This window comes from Carcharhinus amblyrhynchos, unplaced genomic scaffold, assembly GCF_965287045.1.
Source record: "Carcharhinus amblyrhynchos unplaced genomic scaffold, sCarAmb.v2.hapA scaffold_38, whole genome shotgun sequence".
In the NCBI taxonomy this organism is placed as follows: domain Eukaryota; kingdom Metazoa; phylum Chordata; class Chondrichthyes; order Carcharhiniformes; family Carcharhinidae; genus Carcharhinus; species Carcharhinus amblyrhynchos.
The window spans coordinates 2,890,570-2,901,799 of record NW_027649779.1 but is presented as its reverse complement, the minus strand read 5'-3'; the positions used below and the strand labels follow the sequence as shown (position 1 = coordinate 2,901,799).

General features: G+C 45.7%; 1 protein-coding gene across 1 annotated transcript in view; it reads right to left on the bottom strand.

The window, feature by feature from the left end:
• Positions 1-897: 897 nt before the first annotated feature.
• LOC145362394 (uncharacterized) overlaps positions 898-11,230 on the bottom strand; it is a 74,129-nt gene continuing 63,796 nt past the window's right edge. Inside the window, exon 6 of the mRNA XM_080218440.1 lies at positions 898-2,161. Coding sequence (XP_080074566.1) covers positions 1,466-2,161 — 696 coding nt within the window. The 3' untranslated portion in view covers positions 898-1,465. The remainder of the gene's footprint in view (positions 2,162-11,230) is intronic.

Below are 11,230 nucleotides of genomic sequence, written 5' to 3'. Positions count from 1 at the left end.
AGCCCTGTCCAGTCCCCACTCGAGCTCTGATTTTTCACTGGCCATTATGGGGGAAGATAATAACCGTCACAATCTACTCTCAGAGGGTCCGCTTTTCAGTCCTGTGCTACTTGGAGTATACCGTCACTTCACTGACTATCGGGACACAAATCAGTCACAGTTTTTAGCACAAATTTAGGATAAATTAATTTAAACAATGCCTGAGAATGCTTCTTAATTTCTTATCCAACTACCTACCACTGTTGATTGGTCAGACTCCCCTTTTTACAGTTCGGGTATCTCAGCCACTGAACGCCAGCCGGTCCTGGGATAAATTTAATTCCAACTCATTCCCAGTAAATATTCCCACCAGGTCCTCAGTTGGGGTCCTGCTCAGCAGCTTTAATGATCAGTAATTGCAGAAACTGAGCTGTCACAGGAACGTGGTCAGGACAGTCCAGTCCCATAATTCCTCACTTTAAATCTGCACTCCTTCCATTATAACAGAATATGTGTCTGTATGTAGCTGCCTCGGCCATGGTCAACCCCAACACTGCCTTCCTGAACTGCTACAATGCCTGTAAATACACCCACAGTGCTGTTAGGGAGTGATTTCCAGCTACACGTTCCAGACTTTCACTAACTGTAGGTGGATACCAGATTGATATATTCCATTCAACCACACCCAAGCTGAGTTATCCCAGTTTCATTATTGTCCAGGACAATATATTCACAATATCTTTAAAACAGGAATTAAACATTCCCATTTGATTTCAGGTATTAACATATTCTGTTAGTTTGTTCTTTATTGTCGATGTCAGGCTGGGGTTGTTCCCCTTGGAGCAAAGGAGGTTGACGGGAGATTTGAACGAGGTGGACAAGATTCTGACAGGTTTAAATAAGGTGGACAAAGTAAAGTTGTTCCCATTCGCTGATGGGACAGGGATGAGGGGGACAGAGATTTAAGGTTTTGAGTCAGAGATGCAGGGGGAGGGATGTGAGGAAGAATATTTTGCTGCAGTGAGTTGTATTGACTTGGAACCCGCTCCCTATGAGGGTGGAGGGAGTGGAAACAATCTATTACAAAGGAAATTGGATGGAGATTTGGGGATTGGCGGGGGATGGTTTCAGACAGAAATGCTAATTACATATCTCTGACCTTCCTAACACCCCGTCACTCTGTGATCCTTATGAAATTTAAAACCAAGTATTCACAACAAGACTCAAAGAGCATCAACCCACTGGAGGCAAAAAAAGAACAAAGAACAACACAGCACGGGAAACAGGCCCTTTGGCTCAATGTGCCCGCGCCACCATTTCAACATTGTGAGTCCCCTCTTCCACCCATCCAAAGTCATGAGTCCTGCCAGTCCAGCAGAAAGAAACCCTCTGACTCTCTCCATTCACCAACCATGAGAATGAACAAAATGCAGTCCTGGATGTAACTGAGAGCTGAAACAGTAACAGCAGAATCCAACCCCTGGAATCACTCATGAACCTGTTGGTGTCTCAGCAGCTGGGATGAAACTCTGAATCCCTTCCCACACTGAGAGCAGGTGAACGGTCTCTCCCCCGTGTGAATTCGCTGGTGTCTCTGTAGGTGGGATGACTGAGTGAATCTCTCCCCACAATGAGAACAAGTGAACAGTCTCTCCCCAGTGTGAATTCGCTGGTGTCTCTGCAAGTCGGATAACTGGTTGAATCTCTTCCCACACTGAGAGCAGGTGAATGGCCTCTCCCCAGTGTGAACTCGCTGGTGTCTCTGCAGGTTGGATGACCGAGTGAATCCCTCCCCACACTGAGAGCAGATGAACGGGCTCTCACCAGTGTGAATTCGCTGGTGTGTCTGCAGGCTGGATGACCGAGTGAATCCCTCCCCACACTGAGAGCAGATGAACGGGCTCTCACCAGTGTGAACTCGCTGGTGTGTCTGCAGGTGGGATGACTGAGTGAATCCCTTCCCACACTGAGAGCAGGTGAACGGCCTCTCCCCAGTGTGAACTCGCTGGTGTCTCTGCAGGTTGGATGACCGAGTGAATCCCTTCCCACACTGAGAGCAGGTGAATGGGCTCTCCCCAGTGTGAATTCGCTGGTGTGTCTGCAGGTGGGATGACTGAGTGAATCCCTCCCCACAGTGAGAGCAGGTGAATGGCCTTTCTCCAGTGTGAACTCGCTGGTGTGACTGCAGGTGGGGGAACCGAATGAATCCCTTCCCACACTGAGAGCAGGTGAACGGCCTCTCCCCAGTGTGGATGCGCCGATGAGTCTCCAACAGAGAGGGGACACTGTATCTCTTTCCACAGTCCGCACATTTCCATGGTTTATCCATGGTGCAGGTTTTCCTGCCTCTCACTTGGGGACAATCAGGTGAAGACTCACCCGCACACAGAACAGTCTCTCCCCGCTGTGAATGGTGTGATATTTATTCAGGCTGTGTAACTGGTTAAAGCTCTTCACTCAGTGCTCTGGAACACTCTCACTTGAATGTGGAAGTGTGTTGATGCTTTTCCAGTCACACTGATGTTTAAAATCTTTTCAAATCTCCTTCCAGATTCAATGGTTGATGATATTCAGGTTCCAAGGAATATGACTCTGCCAGATCAGGACCTGACATTTGAGGTTTCAGCCTGTGATTCCTCTTTCAATATCCTGTAAAACAAGTTGACACAAGTTATCAGTGGCAGTACAGGATCGAAATTCAGAACAGACAATTCTACTTTCTATGGAAATGTTTTCCTCTCGTTCCTCAAAAGCTGTGAATCTCCATCCCACACATTCTCCCTCCATTCTCACTCTGCTGTATCTAATATTCACCCTCCCAATTCCCCTGAAGGTGCTGATTGAGGCTGATTGACAGATCCATTGACAGATCCATCCTGTCCTGGACACAGAGAGCTGAAAATCTCCATGCAGGCTGCCAGACAGATCTATGCACATATGACTGGACTAAAAATGTGTGGAACGTAAGACTGAATTCACTTCCTTTTTCTTCAGTTGGTGCAAGTCCCCAATTTCCCCGAGAATGAGAAAAGAAATGGAAAGGGAGAAACATTGATTTCCTCCCAGATGTTGCACAGAGGAGGAAGTTTCTTTCTGAAGCTCATTGGCCAACTTCCGCATTACAACTCTCTCTCTCAAAGACATTGACATCCTTTGCTCCCTCAGCTTGACACATTTATCAGTCTGGCTAAAAGGATGGTCTCTTTCCTAATGTTCACAATTAAAGGGCTGGTTTCCCTTGGGGATGGCTGACATTTAAGAGAATAATAAATTATTAGAGGATAGAGATATGCCGAGTGTTGTTATATTGTGGATCTGATATACTATTTATGGTTCTGTAACAAAGTACATTTATTATTTCTCATCTTGTAATGAGACACTGTAGCTCTGTTATATATTTCCACTCATCGAGTCATTACAGCACAGAAATAATCCATTCAGTAACTCAAGTCCATGTCGACTTCTGTCAAACAATCCAGTCAGTCTCATTCCCCTTTTATATTCCCTTTCCCCTGCAAGTTTATTTCCTTCATGAGCCCATCTAATTTACACAGACATTGACCCAATCCAGGAATCGAACCAGGTCTCTGATGCAGTGAAACAACAGGACTAACTACTGTGCTGCAAGGACAATTAGGGATGGACAATAAATGCTGGCCCAGCCAGTAACTCCCACATCCCCATGGACAAATAATAAACTCCTGGAGACTCCAGTCCAATCCGGGAGAGTTGGTAACTGGTCCGTGCTCTCCGCGCATGCGCCCTGTTGTACATTGTTCCTATAAAGATGGCGGCCGGTAACCCGGGCCTGGAGCCGCTCAGCTCCGACTCTATTCGGTGCCCGATTGAAACGGTACCGGGAACATATTACCTGGATTGAGGTATCCACAAGGTGTTTATGAAGCCTCCCAGCCCACTCCGCTGCTTCTCTCCCTCCCCGGTCACCCAGCGGCTCCATTACTGAACCTCACTCCATTGTTTCTCTCCGGCTCCAGTCACAGCCCGGAATGCGCATGCTCCGGTCAGAGTGCAGACACTGCGCATGTCCCAGTCAGAGCCAGGTAGCGCGCTTGCGCAACGATTGTAGTAATGTGGATAGGGCACATTCTCGCCCGCAGAGCATGTTGGGTAATCGCCTCGCCATTCAAACCCATGTTGTTCAACAGAAAATACGGTATGCCAACTTTAAGGGTGTTCAAATGGTCAGTGGATAGGCATATGGATAACATGGGAATAGTTTAGGTAGAGGGTCATTAGATTGGTTCCACTGGTCAGTGCAACATCGAGGGCCGAAGGGCCTGTACTGCGCTGTAATGTTCTATGTTCTATGATTATGATTGGTACCATTGGGCCAAGGTTCAAACGTGTTACACAAATTTACTTGGCAACCAAGCAGCATAGGCCTTCCAGCACACTTCTGTCCCGGGTGTGATGGAGTATAATGTTAGCAAGTGTGAGGTTATCCACTTTGGCAGAAATGATAGTAGGAGGGATTATTATTTAAAGGGCGAAAAGCTGCAGCATGCTACGGTGCAGAGGGACCTGGGGGTCCTTGTGCATGCGTCGCAAAAACCCAGTCCACAGGTGCAGCAGGTGATCAAGAAGGCAAATGGTATACTGGCCTTTATAGCGAGGGGGATAGAATATAAAAGCAGGGAGGTCTTGCTGTAACTGCACAGGGTACCGCTGAGGTCGCAGCTGGAGTACTGTGTGCAGTTTTGGTCGCCGCACTTGCGGAAGGATATATTGGCCTTGGAGGGAGTGCAGAGGAGGTTCACTAGGCTGATACCGGAGATGAGGGGGTTGGACTATGAGGAGAGACTGAATAGACTGGGTCTGTACTTGTTGGAGTTTGGAAGGATGAGGGGGAATCTTATAGAGACGTATAAGATAATGAAAGGGATGGATAGGGTAGAGGTAGAGAGTTTCTTCCTGCTTAGAAAGGATAGCAGGACTCGAGGGCACAGCCTCAAGTTAAGGGGGGGCGCAGTTTAGATCGGAGTTGAGGAGGAACTTCTTCACTCAAAGGGTGGTGAATCTGTGGAATTCTCTGCCCATTGAAGTGGTGGAGGCTACCTCGCTGAATATGTTTAAGTCACGGGTAGATAGGTTTCTGATAGACAAGGGAATTAAGGGTTATGGGGAGACAGCGGGAAAGTGGAACTGATCCACTTCAGATCAGCCATGATCTTATTGAATGGCGGGGCAGGCTCGAAGGGCTAGATGGCCTACTCCTGCTCCTAGTTCTTATGTTCTTATGTGTGACTGACAACGTAACAATCACCTGCATTTCGATGTGAACTCGTTGGGGTGAACGAGTGATTTGTGCCATCATAGACAGAACAGTTAAACTATCTCTCGCCAGTGAGAGCGGTAGTTAAAATGCTTTGAGCTTTTAAAGTTAGAGTGATGATCACTGAGGAAATCCCTTTGCAAATGTTAAGTGTTTGAGTGGCCTTCCTCTGGTGAAGTTGTGCTGTTCTATCAGTAAATAGGATGACTGAGCGAATCAGTTTACACATTCAGCTGGGAAATAATTTTTTGATGGTGGGATTTAATCCAAAGGTTTACAGCTCAGATGGGAATCTCAAAAATTGGGCAAAAAATGCTGGCCTTGCCAGCAATGCTCACACCCCACGAATTATGATTATTATTATTATTTTAAAATAATTCCTTTTGAAGGGCTCTCCCTCTCCCTGTCTCCTTCCTCAGAGCATCAAACTTAAGAGAAAAGCATATAGCTACACAAAGGTGAGTGGCAGGTCAGATGATTGGCTGGAATATAAAGAACAGCAGAGAATGGCTAAAAGGTTAATTGAAAGAAAAACATTTGAGTATAAGAGGAAGTTAGCTGCTAATGTGAAAATGAACAACAAGCGTTTCTATAGGTATTATTAGAGGAGGAATGAAGTGAGGATTGGATCTCTAGAGAATGGGGAATAATAGTAGATAATAAATGGCTGTTGAAATCAACAAATCTTTGCTTCTGTCTTCACTATAGAAAATACAAAACCAGCCAGCGCTAGCTGTAAATCAGGAGGTGGAAGGGAGAGAGGAACTAGGAGAAATTACACTGATGTGGGAAGCTGTACTGAGCAAACTGATGGAGCTGCGGCTGCCAAGTCTCTGGGTCAGGATGGATTTCACCCTAGCATCTTAAGAAGGTGGTTAATGAGACAGTGACAGTAAATTTATTGGTGTTAATTTTCAAAGTTTCCTAGATTCTGGACAGGCTCCATCAGACTGGAAAGTAGCAATTATAAGCCTGCTAATTCAAGAACAGATGGTGGCATAAGACAGGAAATTTAGGCCAGTTAGATAGTCATCTTTTGTGGGGAAGATGCTAGAACCAATCATTAAAGAGGTTATAGCTGGCCACTTTGATAAACTGAAGGTAATCAAGAAGGGCTAGCATAGAACATAGAACATTACAGCGCAGTACAGGCCCTTCGGCCCTCGATGTTGCGCTGACTAGTGGAACCAATCTAATGACCCTCTAACCTAAACTATTCCAATGTTATCCATATGCCTATCCACTGACCATTTGAGCGCCCTTAAAGTTGGCGAGTCCACAACTGCTGCAGGCAGGGCATTCCACACCCTTACTACCCTCTGAGTAAAGAACCTACCTCTGACATCTGTCCTATAGTTACCACCCCTCAATTTAAAGCTATGTCCCCTCGTGTTAGCCATCACCATCCGAGGAAAAAGGCTCTCACTGTCCACCCTATCTAACCCTCTGATCATCTTGTATGCCTCAATTAGGTCACCTCGTAACCTTCTTCTCTCTAACGAAAATAACCTCAAGTCCCTCAGCCTTTCCTCATAAGACCTTCCCACCACACCAGGCAACATCCTGGTAAACCTCCTCTGCACCCTTTCCAATGCCTCCACATCTTTCTTATAACGCGGTGACCAGAACTGTATGCAATACTCCAAGTGCGGCCGCACCAGAGTTTTGTACAGTTGCAACATGACCTCACGGCTCCGAAATTCAATACCTCTACCAATAAAAGCTAACATACCGTATTAGTGAGAGGCAACATGGTTTTGTGAAGGGGAGGTCGTGCCTCATTAACTTGATTGAGTTTTTTGAGGAAGTGACGAAGATGATTGATGAGGGTAGGGCAGTGGATGTTGTCTACATGGACTTCAGTAAGGCCTTTGACAAGGTCCCTCATGGCAGACTGGTGCAGAAGGTAAAGTCGCATGGGATCAGAGGTGAGCTGGCAAGGTGGATACAAAACTGACCCGGTCAAAGAAGACAGAGGGTGGCAGTGGAAGGGTGTGTTTCTGAATGGAGGGCTGTGACAAGTGGTGTTCCTCAGGGATCAGTGCTGGGACCTTTGCTGTTCATAATATATATAAATGATTTGGAGGAAAATGTAACTGGATTGATTAGTAAGCTTGCCAAAGGTTGGCAGATTTGCAGATAGCGATGAGGACCATCAGAGGATATAGATCAGTTGGAGACTTGGGCAGAGAGATGGCAGGTGGAGTTTAATCCAGACAAATGTGAGGTAATGCAATTTTGAAGGTCTAATACTGATAGGGAATATACAGTAAATGGGAGAACCCTTAAGAGTATTGATAGGCAGAGGGATCTGGGTGCACAGGTACACAGGTCACTGAAAGTGGTCATGCAGGTGGAGAAGGTAGTCAAGAAGGCATACAGCATGCTTGCCTTCATCGGCCGGGGCACTGAGTTTAAAAATTGGCAAGTCATGTTGCAGCTTTATAGAGAGTTAGTGAGGCTGCACTTGGAATACAGTGTTCAATTCTGGTCTCCACACTACCAGAAGGATGTGGAGGTTTTGGAGAGGGTACAGAAAAGATTTACCAGGATGTTGCCTGGTATAGAGGGCATTAGCTATGAGGAGAGGTTGGAGAAACTTGGTTTGTTCTCACTGGAGCGACAGAGGTTGAGGGGAGACCTGATAGAAGTCTACAAGATTATGAGAGGCATGGACAGAGTGGATAGTCAGAAGCTTTTTCCCAGGGTGGAAGAGTCAATTACTAGGGGCATAGGTTTAAAGTGCGAGGGACAAGGTTTAAATGAGATGTACAAAGCAAGTTTTGTTTTACACAGAGGGTGTTGGGTGCAATACAGCACAGAAACAGGCCCTTCATCACTTCTGATCCAGGCGAACCAGCTGATCCCAATTGCCTGCATTTGGCCCATATCCTTGTAATCCTTTCAACTGGAACCAGCTGGGAGAACAGCATGGGCCAGAAATGGTGAAGGGCCTGTTTCTGTGCTGTATTGCTCTATGACTGTTCGCTAAAAGGGTACCTTCAAGCCAGTTCGCCTAACACTTTTTGCAGGGTAAATATGAGAAGCCAGTCTCTTTCTCAAAAGGCAGTGGAAGCAGAGCCTTTGAGCATTTTTAAAGCAGAGCTAATTAAATCCTCAGTGAGAGGGTGAGAGATTAGAATGGGAAGCGGGAATGTGGAGTCGAGGTTACAACCAGATTGTAATCCTTTCCATCCATGTTTGGGTGGCACAGTGGGTTAGCACTGCTGCTTCACAGCTCCTGGGTCTGATTCCCGGCTCGTGTCACTGTCTGTGTGGAATTTGCACATTCTCCTCGTGTCTGCGTGGGTTTTCTCTGGGTGCTCCGGTTTCCTCCCAAAGATGTGCGGGTTAGGTTGATTGGCCATGCTAAGAAATTGCCCCTTAGTGACCAGGGATGTGTAGGTTAGAGGGATTAGTGGGTATAATGTGTAGGGATATGGGGGTAGGGCCTGGGTGGGATTGTGTTCGGTACAGACTCGATGGGCCAAAGGGCCTCTTTCTGCACTGTAGGGTTCTATGATTTTTCAATATGATGAAATCTTTGCTGAATCAACACAATTTTGGAAAATTAAAACCAATGCACCAAGTATCACATTAGCCTCTCCTCAGGGTGAAGTCCATGTCGACCAGAGAATTTGTCATCCCACTTTCCAAACAATTTGCTCAATACCACTTTCCTGGCATCCGGAATTCTCCGATTTCTTTCACTTGGTGATTACAAATATTTCTGGGCGGTTACTTGTTTCCTCTATAGAGAAGACGGGTTCAAAATACCTGCTCAATTCATCCACCGTAGCCCTACTTTCCACTAACAGTTCCCCAGATGCATTTTCTGTAGGACCAATGCTCACTTTGTTCGCTCTTTTCTGATTAAAATATTTATAGAAACCCTTATTTCCTGCCTTTATATTACTGGCTCACTTTCTCTTTTTACTCAAGTTTTTCCATCCTTATCAATCTTTTTATTTCTTGTTGATATTCTTTCCAATCTTCTCACCTGCCACTCAACTTTGCACAAATATATGCTTTTTTCTTTAAGTTTAATACAGACTTTAACTTTTTTAGTCAGCCACAAATGATGCGCCTTTTCTGTGAATATTTTTCTCATTGAGATGTGTCTACTCTATGTATCCCGAAATATCGTTTTAGATGTCTGTTACCAAACATTCCTTGCTGTACCCAATTAAGTACATTGGACCTGGGTTCACTGTCCATGTGGAGACTGCATGTTCTCCCCATGTCTGCGTGGGTTTCCTCCGTCTGCTCCAGTTTCCTCCCACTGTCCGAATGACGTGCCGGTTAGGATGCATTGGCCATGCTAAATTCTCCCTCAGTGTACCCGAACAGGCCCCGGAGTGTGGCGACTAAGGGATTTTTCCAGTAACTTAAATGTAAGCCTACTTGTGACAATAATAAAAACACTTTAGGCTTTAATAATCACCCTTATTTCCCTCAAACCGAATGTAAAATTCTCTTATGGAAATGGAGGATTGGCAGGCAGAAAACTCGAACCAAACATCACGTCTGGCAAAGTCATTCAGTTCATTAGGAGCTGAATATCATCGGTGTTTGAACGTGAAAGGAGAAATATTTGTCTGTTCTGCCTGCGGGCAAAGATTTTAAACATCAGTGTGACTGGAAAAGCATCAAGACAAAAATACTCCTGAGTGAGAGTGTTCCAGTGCACTGAGTTTGGAGAGAGCTTTAGCCAGTTACACAGCCTGAAAAAACATCACAGCATTCACAGCAGGGTGAAATTATTGTGTGTGTGTGTGTGTGGGCGAGGCTTCAACTGATCATTAACCTGGAGAAACACAAGGGCACCAGCACCATGGAGAAACCATGGAAATGTGTGGAGTGCGGGAAGGGATTTGGTTTCCCGTCACAATTAGAAGTTCATCAGTGCAGTCACACTGGGGAGACACCATTCACCTGCCCGGTGTGTGGGAAGGGATTCACCCATTCATTTAACCTTCTGACACACCAACAGGTTCACACTGGGGAGAGGCTGTTCACCTGCCCTGTGTGTGGGAAGGGATTCGCCCATTCATATAACCTACTGTGAGCAACAGGTAAAGATGCTGTTAACACGTATATCTGTACACCATAGAAAAATAGCCTAAAGTTAGGTAGACCGGATATAGTCAGGCACATTGCTAACCCACATTATGGGAACAACTGTGATTTTAGTCACAAACACAGGACATAAAATTTGCTGATGCTAACAGAGCAATAGTCAGGGACAATAAAGAGACTGCCTGTGGTGTAGGAATAACACCAGATGTGTGGTGTGCAGTGAAGCATACACCACATCCTGAAGGAATGTACGAGGTCCAGGTTGTAAAAACAAATGGTATGCAAGATGTGTTGTTCCTACAACTGAGCATAAAAGGGGGAAAAAGGTCACTGAGATAGTCGGGACAGCAGTGATTAAGTTGGCAAAAGACTGATTACCGCCGATCTGAACTGGACATGTAACAGTGTTAGGTAAGACGGATGAGTTTACTAATGCACTCTTGTGATAACAGGAGACATGGTTAGATGGGGAGTAGAGGGGATGGAAACTTGGGGCACCTCGAGCCAATAGGGGAATGACAACACATAGATGGGACAGGAACCACCAATTAGGGGAGAACAACACATTGCAAAGCCATTACAATGCTTGTAAAAAAAAGTATAAAAATGTGCTGCAAATTGATGTAAGGTGTGCCTTTTTTTTGGACACCCGGTCTTGCAAGAACGTTAAATAAAATATCTTGCTCCTTCGGAACTTGACTCGACTAAAATTGTTTGACTGTGAGCTGCGTTTCTCACACTACTGACACACCAGCGAGTTCACACTGCGGAGAGGCCGTTCACCTGCTCTGTGTGGGAAAGGATTCAGCCATTCATATAACCGACTGACACGCCAGCAAGTTCACACTGGGGAGAGACCGTTCACCTGCTGTGTGTGTG